The sequence below is a fragment of the Astatotilapia calliptera genome, chromosome 18 (assembly GCF_900246225.1).
Source record: "Astatotilapia calliptera chromosome 18, fAstCal1.2, whole genome shotgun sequence".
Lineage (NCBI taxonomy): Eukaryota > Metazoa > Chordata > Actinopteri > Cichliformes > Cichlidae > Astatotilapia > Astatotilapia calliptera.
This window is the reverse complement of record NC_039319.1, coordinates 26529828-26555585: the sequence shown is the minus strand read 5'-3', so window position 1 is coordinate 26555585 and position 25758 is coordinate 26529828. Positions and strand designations below refer to the sequence as shown.

At 41.6% G+C, this 25758-nt stretch overlaps 1 protein-coding gene across 1 annotated transcript in view; it reads left to right on the top strand.

Moving 5' to 3' along the window:
- LOC113009917 (probable G-protein coupled receptor 158) overlaps nucleotides 1–25284 on the top strand; it is an 82436-nt gene extending 57152 nt beyond the window's left edge. Inside the window, exons 6-13 of the mRNA XM_026148573.1 lie at nucleotides 932–1041; nucleotides 4351–4589; nucleotides 8793–8931; nucleotides 13183–13288; nucleotides 16941–17087; nucleotides 18115–18358; nucleotides 18835–19391; nucleotides 22510–25284. Coding sequence (XP_026004358.1) covers nucleotides 932–1041; nucleotides 4351–4589; nucleotides 8793–8931; nucleotides 13183–13288; nucleotides 16941–17087; nucleotides 18115–18358; nucleotides 18835–19391; nucleotides 22510–23469 — 2502 coding nt within the window. The 3' untranslated portion in view covers nucleotides 23470–25284. The remainder of the gene's footprint in view (nucleotides 1–931; nucleotides 1042–4350; nucleotides 4590–8792; nucleotides 8932–13182; nucleotides 13289–16940; nucleotides 17088–18114; nucleotides 18359–18834; nucleotides 19392–22509) is intronic.
- Nucleotides 25285–25758: the final 474 nt, after the last annotated feature.

The window sequence follows — 25758 nt, the reverse complement described above, 5'->3', positions numbered from 1 at the left end:
GCTCTGTGGGAAGTGGTAGTTACTGATTAATTACTGTTCATGTATCTATATAGTTTTAGCGGATAGGTGGAGTTAAGGTCAGCGTTTACCTCAACACAAAGTCACAAAACAGTTTGGCAATCGTAGCACGATCTCACAAAAGATCACACAAACTTCCTTCCCTTACAAAAAAAGTTTGTGTATTCATTCAGATCACACTGAATGGAGAGATTACCCCAAGTTGGAAAGGTGTCACGCTTCGATAGTATTTTCCTTGCTTCAGTGGGAACGTTGCCAGAGTCACAGCACTGAATCTTCAGAGCAGAAGCTGGGATTCGGGTCACCGAAAATGTAACATGTGGCTTCCCGCTGTGTTGCACACTAATGAAATGAAATGCAACCGTAGAAAGAGAAGTGCAAATGAAAGCTTGGATCCTTACAGCATGAGCCTTGTCTCTGCAGCTTCTGCTGTTACAATCTCTTCTGCAGCGGTAATAGGTGTGAATTAACTTCACATCACGCAGAAAATGATAGGCTGACATTTTATCAGCCATCGGCAAATTCTTTATTGCTTTGTTGAAACCGCTCAGAGAGACAAATCGTGACAGGTTGGACCGCACACATTTAGAAACACAAGTGTGTTTATACATGCAAATCAATGTGCAGATAAACATCACTAAACGCGCTCCTAGACCTATAAAGGAATAAGCTCTCAAATTCCTCACATCAAACGTGCTCTGGAAGTTGACATATGAGCCGCATAAAGCTAACAGATGAGGGAACTGTGGAGGCGTTAGATATTCGTGAGGTCAAATCCACCTCCAACTCTGCTTCTCGTGTGCTTACCACATTTGTGTCTCTGACTTCCTTCCTGTAAATACCAAAAACAATCAGAGTCCTAAGATGTGTTTATGAGATGTGTGAAAGTTAACTCTGCTCTGCATTTTTGTAGGTGATGATCCTGTACTTCAATCCCAGTGTGTTTCGATGTATCCTCCTGAGGTGGGTTCGCTTGCTGGGCTTTGCCATCATGTACGGGACCGTCATCCTGAAACTCTACAGGTACCGTAAATAACAGGCCATAAACGGTGGACATAGCAGCCCATTAGTTTCTAGACTCCACAATTTGAAGCTGCTTTTTCAATAAGGTGCACATGTAAAGCACAACCACAGACACCACTTATCAGTCCAAAGAGCACGAAATAACACAAGTATAGTCAACCCTTTCTGGCATTTCTATGCCGATGACATTCAGTTGTACATAATAATAATGGATTGCATTTATATAGCGCTTTTCGAGACCCTCAAAGCGCTTTACATTACAATTCCACTATTCATTCACTCTCACGTTCATACACTGGTGGAGGCAAGCTACAGCTGTAGCCACAGCTGCCCTGGGGCAGACTGACAGAAGCGAGGCTGCCATATCGCGCCATCGGCTCTGGTTGCTAGGGTGTCTTGCCCAAGGACACAACGACCAAGACAGACAAAGCTGGGGATCGAACAGGCAACCTTCTGGTTACCAGATGAGCTTCCCAACCCCCTGAACCACGATCGCCTTATGTCTTTTAAGCCTCACCGGATGGATAGGCTGTCCACCCCGCTAGTGCTTAACCACAATTAGTGATTGTCCCACAATCAGTGTTAATTTTGACAGCAAATTTTGCTTTAGTTTTTTTTTTTTTTAGCTTTGGCCATAATATAGCTATCTAAGTTCTTTTAGTTTTAGTTGACTAAATATCATAATAATTGTCATAGACCAAAGCTAAGGTTAATTCAGTTAACTGTAGTGTAAACTGTTGGAGAGTGTTAGTGTTAATGTGCTCTTAACAATGTTATGCCCGTCTGAATGTTATGTTGGAAACAGGTTCCTGTGATGTGGCTAATTGTTAGCGTCTCAGAAAGTGGTCATTAAATGTCCTTGTCATGATAAGTCTGTGGCAGGCAGGACGCAGGACACAAATGCAGGACACTCAAAGGAATAAACTCAAAGAGGCTGCAGAAAAAACTCCACAAACAATAAACTTAACAATAAACAATAAACCGAAAATAGAAACGAATACAAAACACTAGGAAACCTGGAGACAAGAGACTAGGGACGAGGAGCACGGTGGGAAACACACAAAAACACCACAAGGCTTAAATACACAAACTGACAACGAAAGGATGGGGAACAGATGATAACACAACAGGAACAGGAAGCAACACAGACTAAACTCAAGACACGTAAGCTTAACACAGACATCAGACATGGCAACAGGGAGGAAACATAGGCGAGGTACCAGGGCGAAACAGAGACACAGAACAGAAACCAAACCCTAAGAACCAGAAAATCTTAAGAATCAACCTGAAACATAAAATAATAGTAATAAGAATAAAAACCACTGAGTCAACAGATTCAGGACCGTGACGTCCTGATAAAGGCTCTGAATTTCCAAGCATCATGAGGTTAAAACATAAACGTTTGTCATGTTATCACGAAATGATTTACGAAACATCTTATTTTTATTGACATGAAATGGGAACTGTGTCCATATGTCCCTGACATTTTCCACGTCATTTTATAAACATCGCACATTTAATAACAGCATTGTTCAATTCAATTCAGTTTTATTTATACAGTGCCAAATCACAACAACAGTCGCTTTACAAGGCACTTAACTGTGTCCTTTAAATTTTAATTTAATTTTACATCAAATTTACATCCACAAAAAACGAATTACACCACATATATAATGACATCATTATGTTGTCTAGCAACCACCTGATGATGGACTAAAATCACAGAGGAAAAAATACTGTAGGCTGGACATGTAGCAGTTTTTCTGAAGGGCGGATTATCTAGAGAGACCAAATCCATTTTTTGTACCAGGCAGAAAAAGTATTATTTTTATGATTGAATTTGGGAAGTTTAACATGGACGTCTGTGGGAAATGACTCATTTTTGGAGCCATCCGCCCATTTGAAGGAAATGCTGTTTTTAGCACTTCTGTGTTGGCTTAATATTTCAATCCTGCTTCCAGTAAACTAAAACCAAAATCACCATTTGAGATGACATTTGCTGTTTGCTTTGTGACTGTTCTATGAAGGATTATGATTAAATAGCAAACCCCTGCGCAACACATGGGCGATATGGAACATACAAATACACACACTTTTGCTACAATCACACTATGATACATTATATTATGACACACAATTCTAATCTCAAATTCAATTCAGTGCTCAGTTGAACTGTCAAAGAAGCAAATATATAAAATTGTGAGATTTGTATAAAATATTTGCACGTGCCTTATAGATGCTGGAACTCACAGTGCTCTATGCAATGTTTATGCAAAGTTTTATTATGATTGGTTCTTATGTAGGAGGAGATAGGGAACATACAAATACTCTTGGATCATTATAATATGATTTTACTTTAAAACACTAAACTGAAAGCAAAAAATAAAAGTTAAAAAGCCTCTGCCTGTGTTGTTAACTCACCTCATACGTTTTCTTCTCCTGTCCCTTCTTTTCTTCGAGCCTCTCCTGGTCCCCTCCTCTCCCTTACATCCTGTCTCCTCTCCTTCTATTAACTTGCTCATGAGTTAGTCTTAATTTCAATAATTCAGCCATCTCTTAGTATGCACACACGTGTGCCATCTTGGCACGCATGTGCTTTAGCTTCCTGCTCTTCGGCTCCGGGCTGTGTTACCGAGATGGGAGAAGGAGGTCAAAGGCCGGCCAGAGTGTTCCCTTGGCAAAATTACCAATTTGATTTTTTTCCGAGCTCGCTGAGTGGGAAGTGTGCCCCGGGGGCAAGATCTTCCAGTCCAGGCCCACAGAATATATTAGAGATGAGATAGATTTGTCACAGTCTGGTCCAAAGATAGCACATGAGCAGGGTAAAAAATTGAAACAGACTTTTTTCTATGTCCAGATGGTGATATAAGAACATGCTGTTGTATATTGTTCCCTACACTGCTGCAACTGATGAGCCTAATATGCTGCATTTTTAGCTCCTTTTACAGATGCAGTAACATCAGGAAGTAATTCACAATAAACTATGTATGCATGATTTCTGTTGGACATGTAAGCACAACTCAAAAATGACAGGGGCCTCCTTTAACAGATCCTTCCTCCCCACTTCCTGTGCTGTCCGCTCTTCCCCCTGAAACTCAAAGGAAATTACAGCATGAATCAAAACCAAACATATTTACCAAGCATGAATGAATTGAACTGATTTAGCAGTTTCTCCCTGCTCATTTTATTTCAAATGAGCATGCTAACGTGATCAGCAGCCAGGGGCGTGAGCAGCACTTACATACGATTTCTCTCAGTCGTTTCTGATATTCAGGCTTGTGCCTCACGCTCTCTCCCTGCTCCACACAGGGTGTTAAAGGTGTTCCTGTCCCGCACGGCCCAGAGGACACCTTACATGACCAGCTGGCGGGTCCTGCGGCTGCTGCTAGTCATTCTGTTGGTGGTGCTGTGGTTCCTTGTGGCCTGGACGTCCTCCGTGTGCCAGAATCCGGAGCTGAGTCAGGCTCTCATCGCTGCGGGTCTCACTCCCGAGGGGCTGCAGTTCAGCATGTGTCTGCTGGACCGATGGGACTACATGATGGCAGTCGGTGAGTAAGTTTGTACGGCTTTCCTGTAATTACACACGTCTGACTTTAAGTAAACCCAAATAAGAAACAGCATCGTTTTCCAGATAGAAAGAAAGTGCTACTTACCACTTAACTGGAAGGGGCTTTAGAGCTTACAGTTTAAGTTCAGGCTGCTTGGATAAGCCTTAAGATTAAGTTCAGTTTAGAAACTTTATTTTTAGAAAGAAAAAAAAGCAGCATGTATGTTGATGATAAAACTTGCCCGGCAACAGTAGTCCAGGGGAGAACTGATGTTTTGCTAAATTTAAGTTTGACTTTTAGACATTAAAGAGTAACTTAAAGCAAAAGATCTCAAACATTTTCAACTCAAGCATGTTTCTGAAATCTGTTTTTTGGTATTCAATGCAACATAAAGTTCATCCTAATGATTCACTGTAACATTGTACACAACCTAAATTCATGAAGAAATATACATTTAAATGATGAGTTTATTTTTTAAATATGCAACAGTGCATTTCCACATCTTCATTAGTTGAATTTAGACAGTCCTCTTGCCCGTGTACCCAAAAAGGAGTGGTGTAAAGAAAAGGTATGTCTCCCAACTTTTCTGACCCCATCTTCTGCCTTACTCATAGTGTCAAAATGTCTGTTAATGACCAGATTGTATACCTTTGTTATAATAAAAAATATTTGAGTAAATGAATTGGAAGGAAGCCGTGGTTAGTGAAGGCCCACATGCCCTTGAATGTATGTTACAGTAAATCTCTTAAAGACAGATTCTTAAAGCGGGAGGCAGTGATGTGCACCTCACTGAAGCCGGCCTGACAGCAGGGGAGACTAATCTTGTTTGGAAAGAAGGGAATGGATGGATCCCTGAGAGATGCTCGGCCTGTGTGTGAAGACTGATAGACAGGCAGGCAGGGAGAGTGGAAGTGGCAGGAAAGAAGAAGAAAGGAGCCTCTGAAGTATGAAACTTGTAGGGATGTGGGCATCGATGCACAGAGAGTTTTGCACCATCACAGGAGTGGAGAATTTGAGAGAAGGAAACAGGAGGGAGCCTGTAAAGGAAGGACAGTTAAGGATACTCCAGAGACAGGACGGCGGAACTGCTGTGTTTGTATGTTAGCGGTGACAGCCTCTAACAAACACCCTGCTCTGAACAGGCACCGACCGCGGGAATGATTTGCATCCACGCGTGTGTCGGTGTGTATTTAGGGGGAGCGTTCTTGATGAGAAGGGAAATGAGGGAGCCCCGCTGTCTGCTCTGACAGCAGGCATAAACATGCTGCGGTGTGCTGAGGCTCCACTGAAGGACAGGACGCATCCTGCAAAGCTGCTTTGGAGGATTTTAACAACAGTGCGGTTCACGCTCGTGAAAATGAGCCTAATTGCTTTTCTGTGTTTTTTCCCCTTGTCCTGTCATAATTTCGACATGAGAACGCATGTCAGCGCAAAAATGAACATAACATAATATTTTGCGCTAAATTGTGAAGCAAAGCAGAGCTGATGCGAAACATTATCGATTATGTCACCGAGACGCGCTTATTGTAAATCCTCAATTAATCTGTATTATAGTTGGAGTTGTTATCGTTTCCGTCTTGGAAGCAGATCTCCATGCATCCTGATTCAGAGGCTAAGCACTACGCAGTTTATAGAGCGACCTATTCATAAATATTAATGATCTGTAATCACTGTAAAGACTTTAGGGAGTCATATCCCAGTGTGATCTTTGGCATGGGTGTCGGTGCTCTTTCAAACAAGCAGGACGACCTGTGACAGACTTTCAGTTAGAGTTCTCATAAAAAACTAAAAGTATTTTTTATTTGGAAAAATTGGCTTGTTTTTTGTTTTTTTGTTTTTTTTTACTGGCAATAAAAGATGCATAATGTTTTGTTCTACTGCAGACAGAGATATATTAGATTGCTCCCAGTCATAATTCCATACCTTCATAATGCAGCAACCCTGTAGAAATCTCGTCCTTCACATTTCAAAATAATTACTATTGATTTTGTAACTGATGTTCTTTAAAATATAATTACACTGACACTTTCGATGATAACGAGCTACTGTAGCCGTGCACAGGTACTGCACTGTATATTCTGTAAAGTGTTGATACTGTGACGGTGGAGACCGCTGGCGTTTTAAATACATCTTTCCAATAAACTGCTGTCGACCCGAGATCAGAGATGAGATGAGATTCAGTGATAGCAGGAATGTGTCACCGTGATGTCGGAGAAGCAGCTCCTTTACAGAGGGGGGAAATCAGCGCAAACATGAGGAAGTCGTGCAAAATTTAAAACTTGTACATCTTAAATGTCATTATTGCCATAGTAACACAAGAGCCAACCACGGTTCAGAATCATCTTCTGCTAATTTACCTTTCTAGAGAAATGATTTCTGTTTTTGCAATACAAATGCTGTAAAATAGTAACTAAATCAACACCCAGAAGAATAGTTCAAACTTTATCAGGGACACCTGTTCAGCTTTTCACTAATACGAATACTCAATCAGCCAATCACATAGCAACAGTGCATTTAGGCATGAGAATATGACTAAGATGACTTGCTAAAGTTCAATGGGGAAGAAAGGTGATTTAAATGACTTTGAATGTGGTATGGCTGCCGATCTGCTGGGATTTTCCCACTCAACAATCTGCAGGTTTTACAGAGAATGATAAAAAACAGAGTTCTCTGGGTGAAAATGCCTTTCTGATGAAGGGGGTGAGAGGAGAATGGCTGCTTTATGCTGATTAGATGGCAAAGGTAAATCAGATAACAGTAATTCAAATAAGCACTTATTACAACCAAGGTATGCAGAAGAGCATCTCACAGTACAGCAGCAGAAGACCACACCAGGCATCCCTCATCTCAGGTAAGAGTGAAATAGGACAGTGGTAGACTGGAACATGTTGCTAAGTCAACAGATCCACTCCAGCAGAGCATCCCAACATCTTTGGGATGTGATGGAATTGCAGCTGAGAATTCTGCAGCTACCATGTGATGCTATCATGCATTAAAATTTCTGAGTAACAGTAACGTTTCCAATGCATTTCTGAATCTATACCAGAACAAATTAAGGCAAGATGGGATCCAACACTGGTACTAGCAAGGAGGACCTAATGATGTGGTTCATTCTCTTCTTGAGGAAGAAGTGAGACCAAAAAAAAGCATAATAAACAAAGTGAAAACTCATATATGCAAGCTTTTCAGGGCTGACTTACTCTTTTTCATTAGCTGCTCTCTGTGTTGCTGTCGCCCATGGTGGGAGATGCTGCCGTTGGAGGTGGTGAAGTAAAAAGAGACGTCTGGGTCAAAACTCTTAAAAAGCTCCCATGCATTCCTGTGCACCTTTCCCTTCTGCGTGGCCTTTTCACATTCCCTCATACGGCCCTCTTATCTTTTATTACAGTCTCTGCATGTCAGCCCAAAGCCTCCACAGGGTTCTCATTCAGACATTAAGCTGACACATTCAGATGGTGTCAGATTAATGGAAAGGAGTTTGAAGGGAGCTTTAAATTCTCTCTCTCTTTTTTTTCACTAATACTTTAGAGTCTGTGACAAAAAGATTAAGGTTTTGGAAGTTAAATCTTGTACAATTCTGTAAGTGTAGAAAGGTTAGCCTGGTGGTGTCCAACCAACCTTTAGAGCTCGGTGTTTGTTTAACGTGTTGTTTCTTATTTCGCTTAAACCATGCACAGACGCAAAAATAACAATCGATTTTGGTTTCAGTGGGTGTTCTGCCTTTTTGTCACAGTCTAACATCAGGGCTTACTTTTTCAGTGTAGCCGAGCAAATCAAAAAAAATAACCCACCCACACGTAAACAACACAAATTTCAGTTTTTTGGGGGGGGGGGTTTGTATAAATTTCACAACTGAAATATTCATGTTTGATTGGTGAGCTTAGGGTGGGCTGGAAGGCACTTTAGTTGTTTTCTTTTCCTACTTTTTGTCTTTATGCTTGGGTTGGCTAATTGCCTCCTGGTTCCAGCTTCGTGAGGAAGGTATCGACCCTCTAACCTCACTCATAGAAAGAAAGCAAATTAGATCATTTCCCAAAATATTGGACGATTGCTTAAAGGTTTTAGGGTAAGTTTAGTATATTGTGCTGTCAAAAGACAACTGTCAGCTACAGCGGATGAATTTCATACAATATATGACCTCTCCTGTTTTAGGTGGCAAATAGAAACTAAAATTCAAACATTTTTGTGTCTTTTGTTGCTCAGCTGAGTTCCTGTTCCTGCTGTGGGGCGTGTACCTGTGCTACGCTGTCCGCACCGTACCCTCGGCTTTTCACGAGCCACGTTACATGGCCGTAGCCATCTACAATGAGCTCCTCATATCGGCCATCTTCCACATTATCAGGTGGGTGGAGAAAATTTGATGGAACCAGCATGGGTGGGCATGATCAAGGGGGGGGGGGGGGTGAGAGAAAGAGATATGCTGATGTGAATGCCTCAATTATGCTCTCTTGTATACTGAATGAAAGAGAGAAAAGAAAAGAGGAAAATGTGGGAACAGAAGGTACAAGAGACACATGAAACAGAGCTAAGAATGCGGAACAATCGAGCATCTTACCCTGACTTGATGAAAATCTCGCTGAGAGTAATAAGGAGATGGCACAAACAGTGGCACAGAGCTTAATGACTTTACCCCTTTGTACAGCACAACCTGTTTAATCATAATCACAGAGATATTTGTCTGTTAGAGCGCCTTTCACAACTGCAGAGCATGTCAGATGAGAGTTCAGCCGCCCCCCTTCATCAGGGAAATGAACAGTGTTACGGCAGGGTAAGCTAGTTGAAAGGAGGTGAATAAAAAATGTCTTCCCCAAGCAGAGACACAGCCTACATGTACTGTTCCAGTGCCTAAAATAAACTCTGTGCCCCGCCACTGACTGTGCCTGCCGCTCTTTCTGTGTCTTACAGAGGTGGGATGTGGCTCAATTTTCTGAATATTTTAGATCTTCCCTTTCATTTAGCAGTTGTCTTATAATTTCTTAAAAATACCTTGAAGTTACTCAGCCTAAGGTTTAATGCATTCTACAATAGGCTGTCCTGGTGGAAGTTTTCCATCTCTCCATGGAGCCTTTTAGCATGTTTTACAGCATTTATTGTTTTGGCGTTCCAGATTCATTGGTGTCATTTTCACCACTTTCATATGACAGATTTACCAGGCAGCTAGGTCAGAAGAAGCAGCAGGCCTAAAAAACTTTCTTAAGGTCATGGCCTTCAGAAACGATACAGCAAAACCTGACACAGGACCCGAGAGAGGCACTGAAGCCTCATCAGAAATAGTCTCAGTGGAAGGGTGGCTGTCAAGAAGCCATTCCTAAAGAAGGGAAACGGGGAGTAAAGATGGAGATATGCCAAATTTGGCAAGAACTGGGCTTAAAATCAGTGGCAACAGATCTCAGGGAGTGATGAATTCGAATGTTTAATTTTTGGTTCAAATTGTTGTCAGTACATACAGACAGGGCCAGGCACAACAGACAGGTAGAGCAGTGAGTGTCTACAGCCATCTGTGAAACACGATGGAGGCTCTGTCATGGTTTTTGACTGCATTTCAGCCAGTGGTGTTGGGCTTCTTGTCAATAATTTCACTAGCTGGGACCATATCCTAAGTTACGATGAGCGATGATGGATGAGGGACCATGTACTGGTGCTGCGGTTTGGGGAAGGCCTTGAAGGGGACTGGCAGCGGCTCCCGGGCCGGGCAGATCCCCATGTACTAACCAGAAGTGAATGAAAGGAAGAAGAATGGAAAGGAGGAAATGGGGGGCATGAAAATGAGGACAGCAGGTATTGGCGAAGGAGGCATTTATGGACTGAAACCGGAAGGGGCATGAATGAGGTGTGGTACCGCTCCTGACATTCAGATGATATCTCCACTTAATCAAAATTGATAGAATTATGAACACAGAAAAATAGCAAGAGCTTCATTTTTCACTGCAATGCAGTAAAAGCACAACTGGATGGAGGAAGACAGACTGGAGCAGGAGTGGCCTCAATAGAGTCCAGAGCTCAACATTACTGAAGCAGTGTGGGACGATCTTGAACATCCAAAGAACTGCAGAGAAGGTGATCGGCTGTCCACTCTCCTTCCTGGACTTAATTGCCTGCTCAAGAAGTCTCCCCAGAGCCAGGGCAATCATAAAGGACCACCTCCATCCTAACCACCACCTCTTCAACATCCTGCCCTCTGGAAAAAGGTTCAGATCCATCAGGTGCAAAACCAACAGACTAAAGAACAGCTTCTTCCCGTGGGCTGTCAGAACTTTTAATGCAAAATAAAAGTGTGAACAGACTTCTCCAACACATCCACTCTGACGCTGCTATTGATCAACTATGTGCAATATCTCACTCTTTCCATGTCTGTGCAATATTTTTGGTCTTGTGCAATATTTTGGTCTCAGTGGAATTACCATCCCTACCCTAAATGACCATAGCCCCTCCAGCCTTATTTATTTATTTATTTATTTATTATATAACTGCCCTTGTATACAGCCCCACAAGGTTTCTTTTTCAATGTTTCTTACGCCTACACCATGTATATAGTTCATTCACATATATGTACACATATATACTGTTTGTTTTTTTCACCTCGTTGTATATTGTTTTCCCTTCTTTACTTTTGCACCTTTGTGGTCCAGCTACCCAATTTCACTGTGCAAGGAACAATAAAAAGCTCTAAACCTAAGTCTACTGAAAGAAATGACAGGAACACTTGACTAAGAGAGTTCAGGCTGTGTTATAGAATAAAGGTGCTCATATCAAATATTGACTTTTTTCATTGGTTTCTCAAATATAAGTGATGCACTGTAAAGCAGCAGAAAAAGCACCGGTGAACATGTTCCTGTGTTACTTCTGGAGCATTTAGCTAACACTTTGTTGCTTTAACAACCAGTTTTGGCTTGTGGCCTCCATCAGGGTCATCACATCGACACCCGGTGAAGGCCAAAATGTGTTGGTCAAGGAATAAAGCTGTTGTGTACACTGTAGGTGCTGCTGGAGCTTTGACCTCACAAGGCTCCAAAGCGAAGAACATTTTCGTCAGTCCTGCTGCAGCAGAAATAAAACTGCTTTTACAGAGAGCCCGCAGGAGCCTCGGGCAAAACATTCCATTTGTCACACATTCTCCGATAAAACTGTTTCTGATTGAATATTCTTTCATTTGGGCGGCAGTCTATTGTGCTCCGTGGTACAAGGAGGAAAAGATCACATCCTCTTAATCTGTTGAGAAACTGAAAAGTCCACTGGGTACACCTTCATCAGCTCTGGGAAACTTATGAATCAAGCTGTTCTCATTTGCTGGAGAATAAAACATTGTGAGCTTTTGTGAGTGTTTTTTCCCCTTTTTCTTTTCCTTTTTTTGAGTCTATATGCTGCTGCAGTCCAGAGATAAGGCTGGAGTTGTTCGATATAGTGTGTGTGTGTGTGTGTGTGTGTGTGTGTGTGTGTGTGTGTGTGTGTGTGTGTGTGTGTGTGTGTGTGTGTGTGTGTGTGAGTTGGGACACAGAAAACAGACACGTGCTATTCTTTTGGACTAATTCTAATGTGAATCATGATTGGGATTATTATGACAAAAGATAATGAGCCAATGAATTGTGAACCACCTTGGTGGATTTCTAAACAATGTCAAACACACACGTTCAAGTATTTAATGCCTTTCACACTTTTTTTTTACTCACAATGCACTCAGCTTGATACCGCTTAAATAATTTCATTGATTTATCTGTCATGGTGTCTAGCTTTGATTGCTTGCGGAAAATTGGTGCCAAAATGCTGCTACTTAGATCCTCTTGTTAGGCTTTTGTGCACTATTCACGTTCTCCAACAATAATGGGAGCAATCAGCCATGCTGGTTCTTGTGAATACGATACTGACTATGATTTAAAACGGCCTTAATAAACGGGAATGATGACATGAAGCTTTTAAAAGGGACCACAAGCTACCAGAATTGCTTCTGTGTGCTTTGACATAGTTTCTGTGTGCTGTCACTGGTGACAAAAATGGGACTTGGCACTTTCATGTAAAATGAAATGATTTGGTGTTCTGTTGACGGCGACAGAAAACAATGTTTCTCCTCTGTGCTGTGAACTTTTAGAGAAACTTCTCAAAGCAGCGTGGGAAAACTTGGAAACAGTAATGAATGATTAAAAAACATGCACGCACACAAGCGTCACCGTTATGTTACACTGGTTTATGTTAACTCATTAATGCTAATTAACAACCAAGACAAAGTTGACAATTTTTCCCGCTGGCTATAATTGCCTGTCGCCTGTGGATCTCCAGCATGAAGCATCCAAAGCCTTCAAAAGCAGTATTGGCTGCAGAGATCTTTCATATCTGCACAAGTCGCCTTTTAAAAAGAGCCAGCTTCTTTCCAGCAAACAGACGCTTTTATAATTTTCCCTCAGTTGTGCGTTTATCCCTGTGTTTACAGTGCGGGGAATGCCTCGGGTTGTGGTACATTCAATTCTGTTCTCGCTGTCCAGTGAGTGACTAAATGCTGCTTTTTTACGTGTGTCTGAGCGTATTTTACAGATGCGCCGAGCACTCTGGCTGCTGGTGAGTCTGCAGAATTTCTCCCGTTGATGTTTTTTCTATTCTGCAGGTTCTCTCTGGTGCCGGGACTGCACCCAGACTGGATGCTCATGTTGTTCTTTGCTCACACTCACCTGACTGTGTCTGTGACTCTGGCCCTGCTGCTGATACCTAAGGTGAATACTTCATTGTTGTTACTTGCAGATCTCACCAGTTATGAGTTTCATGGGCTTTGTGTTAATGATCAACAAAACATTCAGCAAATAAATACAAATTTTAAAAATATTAATAATAATCTAGGGCTTTAGCACCAAGCTCCTCATTAAAAACATATAAAAAGTGTATTTCACATATTAAATATGCAGTGGGATTTTTACTGACAGAAGAAGGAGTCAGCACATAAGTTAAAATTAGCACTTTTTTAACTTATGTGCTGATCACAGGATTAATTCGAGGTACATTTTCCACGACTATTTTCAGTTAAATCTATTATCCAAATGATTCTATGACAGCGTGAGAGAGAAAGAGCTGCCTGACGCTGGACAGTATGTTTGGCCTCAGGAGCTTTCATAATCTTGTCATTTCACTGGGCCCAGCACAGATTCAAGACAGCCCCATAACACAGCTGAGCCTCCTCGATGTTTTAAAATGGGGCGGATGTTGTTTTATCTCCAAGCTTAATTTGACAGCACAGCTCCTATTGCTTCCCTTGATAAACCACAAACCCTGGTCATGGTGAAACATGGTCTTGGAGACCCCTACTGCAGGAGAACCTACCACAGAGGTGATTTAAGGCAGTCGGGCAGATGTCCGTTTGCAAATGTCCAAAATGTGCAATATGCAGTCAAGAAACTTAATGAAGGTGTACCTGAAATAGAAACACAGGGTGAGTCTGAAGATGGACTAACACTTTTGTAATATGGAGCTTGACTAAGGGAGTAGTTCCCCTCTAATTAAGTGGACCCTTCTTATTCTAGCAAGTCTACCTTTACATATGTGTAGGTGAACATTATTACTAGGGATGGGGATGTAGGGATGGGTACTTGATACTCCCTTCACCCTGGCCAAAAAGGCTAAAATGACCAAAGAAAAAGTGGAAAACAGCTAAAAATGAGAGGTTTTTGGACAAAGTTTGTGTTTTTTCCATTGATTAAGCACTGCTTCCAGCCAAGAGCGATGCCATAAATCCCCTATAGCTGCAGAAAAGGCTAACATTGTTATCTTTTTACAAAAAAACAGCTGAACATGAGAGGTTTTTGGACAAAGTGTGTGTTCTCCATTCTTTAAGCACCGGTTCGAGCACCGGTTCGAGCACCGTTTATGCACCGGCACCGTTTCAAAAGTACCAGTTTGGTACTGGTATCGGATAGAACCAAAACGATACCCATCCCTAATTATTACATTGTAATTTCAAATAAAAGACACATAAAAATTCTATTTAATTACAGTGTAACAACATCCTTAGTGGCAGGTTATGGTGGTTGTGAGCCGAGCCATAAGCCTGTCGACATGGCAACAGATGACCCCTAGTTTCTTTGTGGCGTTTCCACACTAGATTTTGTGTGATGTGAAGCAGTGTTAGTATTTTAGTATTTAGTATTTATTTATTTATTGTCATTGTCAAGAACAATGAAATTGCGCAATCCCAAAAAAAAGAAGAAAATAATAAATACCCCTTAAAACCCAAGTGTACATATTTAAGCCAGTGTGACTCCAATGCAATAAGACAATCTTTAGCAATAATGTTCGTAGAAATTCAGACAAAGACCTGAGAAACATGACAAAATACAACAATGCAACCCATTCAATATTATTGTACTGTGAGATATGATATCAGATATGATAGTTATCTTTTTAAGAAAGAGGGGGGGGGGCAGGAGGGGGAAGAGAATAAAGATATGATGCACCAATGCAGACCAGTTCATTGCTATTAAGAAGTTGGATATGGTTATTGTCCGTGAGAGGGGGGCAGAGCGTTCAGGAGCCTCACAGCCTGTGGATACAGGCTGTGGATGTTACGTCCCATCATATTTTTTTATCAAGCTTCTATCATGCCTGCTCTGGCGGGGCTCTACCCCAGAGGTCAGCTGCTTTATGCTTTGACATTTTTTATTCCTCTCTTTTTTTCCTCCACCAGCAACACTTAAACTTCTTAATAATATTAGCAGTTGGGGTCACAACAATATCAGGCTGCTTTTAGATAGTTCTGTAACCTTTACCTCAGTCATGAACGCCTGGCAGTAAATTCCTTCCTTATCTCTTTAGAAATGTCTTTTCTTTCTCCCGTCCATGCTCACTGTCATGCACATGAAATTTTCCAATTAACGCAGTGTTCACATACATGACATGATGCTAGCACTGGTAATACTAAAAACTACAGACTGCTTGACTGATTTTAGGTCTGAGCTCCTCAGCTGTAACAGTAAATGTGTAAAGGGCATTTTGGAGATTTATCTTCCTTGTTTGTTGTTCTGCAAACCAAAGAGATCAAGAAATTGTACAGCAGATGAATAGACTTTTAACGATCCTCATTTCAGAACATTTTTTGGACAAAGCCAGACCATTCATCCAGTAAAGTCCAACTTTTGTTTTGTATACCGCATGTATTGTGGGACACACAAGAGTAGCTTCAATTGGGAAAACAAAAATCTCTTCAGTGGTCTGTACATTTTTCTCATTATGCTGAGAGCTAGTGCACTTAAATGGGTAAGTGTAAAGACTCTAATATATTCAGTGAGCGCAGAATAGATTTTGAGGCACCCAAATGAACTTGTGCAGTGTACAGCTGAAACATTAGCCGTGCGCTGAATGTGTCGTTTCTTAGCTTGGGTGTAAGTGCGACTTATTTACTGGGAAAGCATTCCAGCGTTACAGAGTGATTTCCACTGTGGCCACTGCTGCATTGTAGCTTGTACACAAAACACTTCATTAATCATCTTAAGTTCCTTTGTTATTAGCAATGGGCAAACACACAGATGTACACAGGCACGTTTGCTACCATTACCTTAAACTCAATCAAACTGCGTTAGCGGTTATTGTAATTTGGCTCAGCGCTCTCACGGGTGTCTTTATGTGCGATCTCTCAAGTCTGATGGAAAACATTTAATTCTCCTGCAGTGTGAGAAATGAAATACACCATCAACACTCTCTGTTCTTTCTTAATTAGGCACCTCAGAAGTGCAAGTGAGTCGAGTACACCGGGATAATTAAGCACAATGGGAGGACGTTAATCTCAAACTGCATCTGTTCTTCAAACTGGGCTAAATATTTGGCCTTTCGCCATCCCTAAATTTGTTATTCAAACAAAGTTAAACAATTTGAGCATGAAAATCAAGGTGCAATCTATCATTTATTTACTGAATCATTGGAATATTGCAGCCCTAACGTGCTTTCTGCAGGAAGGAATCACATATGAGGAGGAGATTACTGCCTGCATACACTGAACCGTATACATTTGAACTGGTTAGGCACAATTTGCACAGTTGCATTAGATTAAAATAATAATCAATAGCAAGATAAAATATACTGCAGTACTTTTGGAGCTATTTATCTTTTTTTATAGTTGTTTTCTTTATTGGGGTTTTTAATCTAAACTTTTGATAGTTTTGCTGTCGACAGATAGAAATTTCAATTATAAAATAACTGACTTCAGTAACAAAATTAAAGTTAAAATTCGAGTAAAAGATCTACTAAATTAGTGCAATATAATGCTCACTAAATGTCTTTAGTGAGCATTATATTGTGGACAACCTCTATAGCCAGCATGTCACATGATAACTTTTTGTTTCACTGATTTCGTTTTATAACCTTGTTCTTGATCTGTTTCAGTTCCTGTACAAAGGGACGCAGGCGAGAGACGATATAGCCACCGAAGCTTACGAGGAGGAGCTAGACATAGGAAGATCTGGCTCCTACCTCAACAACAGCATCACCTCGGCCTGGAGCGAGCACAGTTTGGACCCAGAGGATATACGGGTAAAGCGGCCTTGTTGATCATTGTCAGATATCTCCCCATTAAGTCAGAATGCAACATATATTTTTAATGGGGCACCTTCTGTCTTACTCTTCATGTCTGGTGTTCCACGGTTTAGTCAGAAATCACAGCACATGTGTTAGACCACGCTCACATTACCTTTTGGTTTGTAAATGTCCAATCTTAAGCCTGGTGCATGGCCTGTGAAACTGGGTGAGACCACATTTGGACAAAAAGGTCAAGTTGAGCTAACATAAGTCCAACCTGATTAAACTGGTTAACAACTGCAACCATCATTCTCTGCAACAATAACTGAGAAACTTGGAAGAAAAACATACTAAAGGGTACTTAGCAGAAAACCTAAACAGCCTACTTGTACCCCTTTGAGTACGACTAAACACACATTTGAGGAAACTGTATACACATACTGGAGCTGTCAGTTAAAGGGTAGGGGCTGCCTAAACATACTGTAATTGGATCAGAGTGACATTAAATGGGTCCATAACTTACAAAATGAGCACTATGATGTATTGAAGAAGACTTAAAATGAGCTGCTGAGACTGTAAGTGTATCAATAAAATGTTTAGTGATGTTCAACTGATTAACTTAACAAAATATTTCTCAACATCAAAACAGTCGGACCACAGTTGTCTCCCCATTTGAAATAATGTGGGTTTAAAGAACTTCAGAAATGGCTTCATTTTGTTTAGGTCTGAACACTTTGTCCATCTTTCATAAGCACGGTTTCTTCCAAATATGTACACTTTCCCTTAAGCGATTCCCTTAAGATATTGCCAGTGAAGAGTGAAACAGGCAACATATGGTTGAAAGCCATTACCAGGTGGCCCTGGTTTCTCTTTCAGCAACGTTTCAATGTTTTTGTTTAAAAAGAAGGAGTTTTCTGTCATTGTACACCTGCTCAGGCCCACAAGTTCATTTTTGGCAACCACACAACTATTACCTAAAGTCAGAAGTAAGTGAGTGTTGTAATAAATTATGATTTAAGACTTTTTTTTTTTTTAATTTTAGGACGAGTTGAAGAAGTTGTACGCCCAGCTGGAAGTCTACAAATGTAAGAAGATGCTTGCCAACAACCCTCACCTTCAAAAGAAGCGCAACTCCAAAAAGGGTCTGGGTCGCTCGCTGATGAAACGGATAACAGAGATCCCAGAGACTATGCACCTGCACCGGCAGTGCAGTCGTGATGATGGCAGCGAACACGGCAGCAACCGCAGCACCTTGAGGAGAAATCCCTTTGAGCCGAGCCACCACGGTAAGCCCCGGCTGTAGCATGGAAATGAAGAGAGCCAATTAGTCATTTCAAAGGAAAATATTGTGAGAGCCTGCATGCTTTTTTTCCAACTATGCTTTCCTAAACTTAATGTAACGTGTATTATATATAATATTACAAAGCCGGTTGGGTCCTGCTTAAGAAGCTCTATAAATGGGGCTTAAATGGCACTTTATAGTTGATATAAAAGATTGTTTCAGAAAGGTTTGATAACACTGGATTAAAAAGTCATGTTCACGTCCTCAATGTAAATTAAATATGAATTCTTAAACTGGCAAAAGATCAGATTTGCTTATATTTTATTTAAATATAAATGGTCTATTTTTATAATCTTTAATCTCTTTGAAGGCTTAATTAAAAAATATCAAACCTCATCTTCTGCTGTGACCAGAGTTTACAGGTCAAAAGATGAGAAGTTACATTACAAAACAATGGTCTATTGATATGTCCCCCATCAGGAAAACCTCGAGACGACTCCCTGAAGAACAAAGTCATGGGCTTGAAAAAGTCACTCAGCTATGACCACGTCTGCGACCAGGATGAAGAAGGCGCAAGCCAGAGTGGCTCAGCTGCGGGAGACAAAACGACTCCTGTTGGGACTGTAGGGGAAGGATCTCTTTTGGGCTCTCTCATTGGCCGTAAACATGCCAAGAAGCAGCTGGAACCAGCTTCGACTCCACCGAGGCTGGAACCAGCCGTGTCCACCGAATCCGTGCCGCTCTTCTGGAAATCAGCCAGCGCTCACAACCTGACACACGAGAAGAAGCCTGTGCACCTGCGCACTTCCATTATGCAGAAATCCCTGAGCGTGATTGCGAGTGCCAAGGAGAAGGTGCCGGGACTCACTAACAAGACTCAGAGCGTCGAGGATGCCAGTAAGAAGTGCGTGAAGGGACTGGAAGGGAGGACGCTATCAGAGGTGGATGAGACACCTGAGCATTACCCCAAGATGCCAGTCAGCCAATCGGTGGAGTACTCCAAGACACCTTTGAAGATGGGCATAATGAAGCAACAGGTTCTTTTTTACATAATTACATTCTTAATAGAAACTGATTCAGCTTTAATGTGTAGCTCTTGTGCTTAAATGTCGATTAGCTCACTGACAGAAACTTATTCAGGTTTAATTTTATTAACTGATTAATTGTTTAAGTCATTTATCAAGAAAAGTACCTAATATTTCTATGCGTCCTTGAATATAAAGGTTTTATGTTTTTTAATAATAACAATAAGAATAACATTATTATCAGTTGCATACATGAATGAAAATACCATGTCTGCCTGGGGGACCCTTTGCTAAGACTAAAGCTACAGTATATCTCAGTGGTTTTCCTCATGATTGTTAATGAGGTGGGACATTTATCAAGCAGGCTACTCGGGGCACGAGATGCAAAGAGTGGATTACTGGAATTGGACTGTGCCTGGAGACCAGGACTTTGGTAAATTGACTGCTAAAAGACTGACACTGCTGGATTCTTTAAGCATCTGGCCAGATGTACTTTTTTATTGTGCAGTAGCAGTAGAGATAAGCAAAGACAGGAGGACAGAGAGGAGTGAATGGCACGCAGCAGACACGGACTACACTAGCAGTCATTTGAAGTCATGTTTTGAGGATTCCTGTAAAATAGTCCAGGGCTTAAAATGATCTCAAACGATACCTAAAAACAATTTTCCTTGCAAGATCAAGTCCAGTAGTGCTGGGCCAAGTGCAGGGTCAGAGTTTATAAAAATGTTTGCTGGTCATGGGGTTTCCTTTTGTACAGTCCCCCCCTTAAAAAACCGCCTCTTGGGTCAATCAGACGGCACAGATGGCACACATAGATGAATGGCAAGGTAGGGAAAGAAGTAGGTCAGAGACTGCTGGTTGTTTTGCACACTTCCACATTCAGGGCAGAGAGCTGTCAACACATTCAGGACATTCTTATAGTGTGTGTCACAAGTGTATTTTTCTTTTTACATCTTTTAAATTGCGTCAAATTCAAACGTCAGGGACGCCAGTAAGAAGTGCGTGAAGGGAAGTGTCTGTCCCTGTTGTACAGGCACCACAGGGCTGCCACCCCACATCACAAAACCAAAAGACTTCTCCTAAAGAACTTCTACCGGGTTGAGAAACACTACAGACTCAGGTGGTACGTATATCTGCAGAGTCTGTTATGTAAGTGTTAGGAACTCGATCCTATAAAATATTGATTATATCAGCACCAAGTTACAGGAAGCCAGCACTTACCACAAAGCATTTAACAAATTAGGATGTCTGGTGGTCCACGCTGAACACAGGAAGCCCCCCCGCCCACCCTGCCCCCCAAGAGGGAAGCTGGAGTGGTGTATAATATTACAAATACGACATGTGGGGAGCACATGAGCATTATGAAACAGCTTCCATGCTCCCCATAAAGTGATTAGAACTTGCATTACATTTTTCCTATATTGCTTTTGGCTGGACAAGCAAATGAAGCACCTTGGACATTTGAGCATTTATCGTTATTATTATCATTTTGTTGCATTTAATAGAGCAGTGCAGTTTCCATTCTGAAAGATTGTATCCCTGAGGATGGCTATGAGGTAACAGTCATTGATTGACAATCAATGATTGTACCTGCTCAGAACCTGGCTGTGTAGAACAGGCACGTTGCAGGTTGCTGCCATAGAGTGGATATAAAGGGTGGATATAGCTGCTGGGTCTGAAAAGTGAAGCCAGTGCAAAAATGCCATAAACTGCATTCTTTCTAATGGCCAAGAGGCAAAAACTCATCTGTTTGCAAGAAGACATCTTGTTGTAAAAGCTTGTTAAGTGATGACATATCAACCTTACCAACAGCTGATTTAAATGGCTAAATTAGCTCCTCAACATGTCTTGAAGTTCTCCAGAGGCCTGGTAATGAACTAATCATTTGATTCAGGTGTGGCGACCCAGGGTGAGATCTAAAACCTGCAGGACACCGGCTCTAACGTTCCCTACCCCTGTTTTAGCCTAACAATAGCTCTGTAGCAGGCCAACAGGTAGCATATCTTTATGGCAACGCTCAAATGTTGCAGATATTTATTTTTCTGTCATAGTTTGCTTCCAAAGTTTTAGCAAATTTGAACATTTTAGTTTTTTAGAAATAGCTAATATATCAGCTTTTTAATGGAAACTAGCTAGCTAGCTTTCTGCTAACTTCTAATGCTGCTAAATCTTCTAAATCCTCTTTTTCATGGATGCCTAGACATACACAAACAAAAGAATTTGGACAGTTTTTAACTCTCAGTTGTGTCTCAGTGTTTGTTTAAATTTGGGAACAGAAGGCTCTTTGGACCTGGAAATAGCTAATGATTTCTGAGTTAACAAGCAGACAGGAAGTCTAAGGGAAAATGGCCTTCATCTCTCTTTCACTGTGACTTACATTTTTAAATTCAGTGTCAAGGTACAGTTACTGCTTGATGTTCTCTTTCAAATGTATTAATTCAGCCTTTGACAAGTAACAAGCATATGTGGGTGCAGACACACCTCTAACCTGTCTGATCCAATGTAAAACACCAGTGGGCAACACTGAAAACACCCACCTTGAGGCTTCAAAGCAGGACTGGAAAAAAAAAAAGTCTACATTTTTACTTATGCCCAAACAACAAAAATAAGGTACTGCAGTCATGTGATATAGGAACCAAATATAAATGTCCACCTATCTTCGTTTAAAACTTGTTTTTTATGGTTGAAGTTCAAATTAGGTTTGCAGTGGGAGGTTTGAAAATGCATTAATCTGAATGAATGTCCTGACAGATATCCAAACAAACATGCATGTATGTGTATGTGTGCACCTCCACCCACACAGAGTGGAGCAGGCAGAAGTCGCTCAAGAGGAAACACTGGTAACAGAGAGCAGCTTTTGACCAAAATATGAGGACCACTCAACAAAACAGTCTTGAACTCAGCCCTGCACTCACTGGAGGGCCAGGCAATACACCCACCAGGTTTAAAGTAGATGAGATGATGATGGTACAGAACAGCCAGACAGACATAAAGCGATTTCTCTGATCATTGGTAGGGACAATCAACCAGTTAACCCCAAAATTCTTACATTAAGAAAGTGTTTGCTCGAGCCCCTTGTAGTATTAACTGATTTGGCATTCATTTTGATTTTTACTCCTTTCTCCAACAGGTGAGTGGGAGCCAGCCATCAATTTGCTCTGAGACGGGGAGGAACCTTTACGATGTGTCCGAGGTTTGTTCCTGGGAAATGGAAGAACCACAGACTCCCTCAGAAGCAAAAACCCAGAAGCACGTTTCCATCGCTCCTGGAGAAACCACCTCGGGCCGGAGAGGCAGCAGCAGCAGCTCTGGAGTCACCAAAGGTGGTCGGTCCCAGCAGAGGCAGAAGACGGGCCAGTCTCCTTCCAACAGACGCCGCGCCAAAGATAAAGGAGGAGAAAAGGAGGAAGGAAGGGAAACACGGAAATCTCGGGCACCCAGGTCACCTCTTCCTCTCAAGCCGGATGTGTGTCCCTGGGAATTCGATGAGCAACCCATGCTGAAAGGAGATTCGGATTCCATTTCTCCAGACAGAATCAGGCGTAAGAAGAGTGTCACGCCTACTGATGGGAAACCCAAAGGGCTTCACTCAGACCACTCCAAGTCCACAGGCAGCCTTTTACAGCCCCCGTCTCTGATGGTCGAAATCTGCCCATGGGACTACACCGGCCCACCTTCACCTAAGCAGGAGAAGACCTGCAACAGCCCCACTTCACACAAGAAGAAACGGAAAGGCTCCAGCTCATCCAACCACAAAGCTGAGAAGGAGAAAGGGAGGGAGAAGAGTAGAGAAAGGCGGAGCTCCTCCAGCAAGCCTCCGTCGGAGAAGAGAAGGGTCAGCCAGTCTTCAGAATGCGGCGGGCCGGTTTCTGAGCGGCGGAGGAGCTCAACAAGAGACCCAGAGGTGATGGAGGTCAGGAGGGCGGAGGTTTTCTCCCGGGAGACCGAGCTCACGCACGGCAGCTTGGCTCAGACTAGAAAATCATCAGAGAAGAAGAAAGACGGCTCTTTGAGCACTAGTTATAAACCCGGGGCGAAAATGATTGACGTTTGCCCCTGGGACTTTCAGGACTCTGGGGAGAGGGCGTGATGACTGCCGGGGGACGAATGAACGTACTTTTTTCATATCCAGATGACAGATATTGCATTTCATGAGAAGGGTTTCCTGTGGGTCACCTTAATGAGAAGTATGTTGTGAGGAAAGGAACATCTACTCTGCTGCCTATTGATGCAATCCAGACATAATTAATTGCTACACAGCAACCATCTTGTTCTTATATGCAGTAATGCAACCTTAAAAACACTTTAAATGATTTTTTTGGTTTGTTTTTTACACTTTTGCTTGCACATTTGTCAAAGTTACATATTCTGTATGTTTTTTCACACTGAGTCCATTTTGAAAAAAAAAAGAATACCCGTATTTACGAGCAGAGCAGACAATCGTTCACCACAAAGCACCGTCGACTCTTAACCTGGGCTCGCCGTCGGTCTCACGTGTTATGCCGACGATGTTCTACGTTACGCACCGAGCCAGTGGAGACTTACTTATATCAGATCAGCAGCAGGGAGAAAAGACCTAAGGAAAAAATAAACAGAAAATGAGATCTGAGAAGCAAGACCAAAGCCCCAGACACAGCTGCGATGCCTTATCTTTAGGCCAAATGCATAATTCATGTCGCCAAGATGATCTGTTAGATTAGAGAAACGTGGGAATAACAGAGGATTGTACCGCAGCCAAATGAGACAAGCTGTGTGTTTTAGTAAAAGCTTTCCATATACAGTATATGTTTTTTTCTAAAAAAAAGCCGTCGCATGTGGCATACTGTCGAGCATCCAGTAGCTAAATGTTTATGGGTCAGCGTGTTCTCAAATAAGACAGTGGAGCCTTCGATGTCGTGCCTATGGTATTCGTCTCCTTACATGATGCTTTCGAAGTGACGTGCACTGTGTTTCAAATGGTCGCAGTTACAGTTGAGGAGTACTAAAATATCCATCAGGCTCTCCTGTCTGCTGATATTTGTTTACTGTTGTATTCTTTCCCAGGATGCCCCGCCCCCTTTTTTTAAAACCAATAAAAAAAAGACTCTTGGATCAGAGGCTGTAGTATCTACACATCCACTGAAACTGTGACGAGATCCTCCAAGAACCAGGACCAAGACTAGAGTGGATGATGTGAATAATGCATTCCCCTCACCACCCCATCACTTAGTTGCCCATTTACCATCTGCTTGAATGCACCTTCCCTTAAATCTTTGCACATTTTCTATTTCTAAAGCTACAACGATGCATGACCAGAACGTTTTTTTTCTTTGCCACTTTCTCACTGACAGAATATGAGTCATTTACCATCACAGCATCGTGTCCAGAAATGACAATAACAACAACAACAACAGCCAGCCTTTCTGTCCTGTAATCAGCCACCCACCATTGGCACCTAGAAGCAGTACGGTCACACAAAATAGTCAGTTCAGCTTCATGAGGGTTGTGTGTGCATGACTGTGAAAATTTAGGGAACGTGATGCACCAGAATTCACCTTTGCATTTCTTATGAAAGCATGTGGGGTTTGTTTCAAATCTGTATTTATCTAGCATCGTAGGGAAGAATTCCCTGTGTGAGGTCTGGCTCTATAAAATAAAAATATTTTTAAAAAAAGAAGCTTGATAAACAAACATGACCCACAACTCCGACTTTCACATTTCTGTCAGATGTTTTGAGGGAGCTTGAAACGGAACGTTACCTACGTGTATTTAATGCTCGTTATACTGTCTAGTGTTGCTCCAAAGTTGCAAGCTGTCGTAGCATCCACCTGGGATTATTTATATTGTACATTCCATATTGTGTTGCATGTACATACAGTAAATATTCTGTTATCAGCTCTGAATTAAATGTTTCTATGAAATCCAGGCTCTCCCTGACTATTGTTTTTTACTCTGATTTGAATGTTTGAAGATTTTTTACTATTCAAAATGTAAACAAAAACCAAACAAAATCACACATAATTGCTCATCTTTACTCATTAAAAGTAGTGTTTTCAATTTAAATTTAAAAAAGAATCAGCATTCCTTTCTTTTCAAAACACCTTGTGTTTGCCACTTTTTAGTTCTAAATTTAGCCTCCTGTAAATCCTATCCTAATCCCACTCAACACTGCCACCCTGTGGAGAGATATAATACTTATTTTGCCCATCAGTTGAAATAAGAATGCATGTAGCAATCATGTATAAAACTGCCAAAAAAGACACAAAGTTTAACACACAAAGAGAGAATGGCTTAGCAGGCAGTGGCCACAGACCGCTGAGCTCTCCTTGTTCTCTCTGATTTATGTGACTTTCTGTTATGCTGTGACAATCCCTGCTCCCTGTGAAAGTTCCCTGAAAAG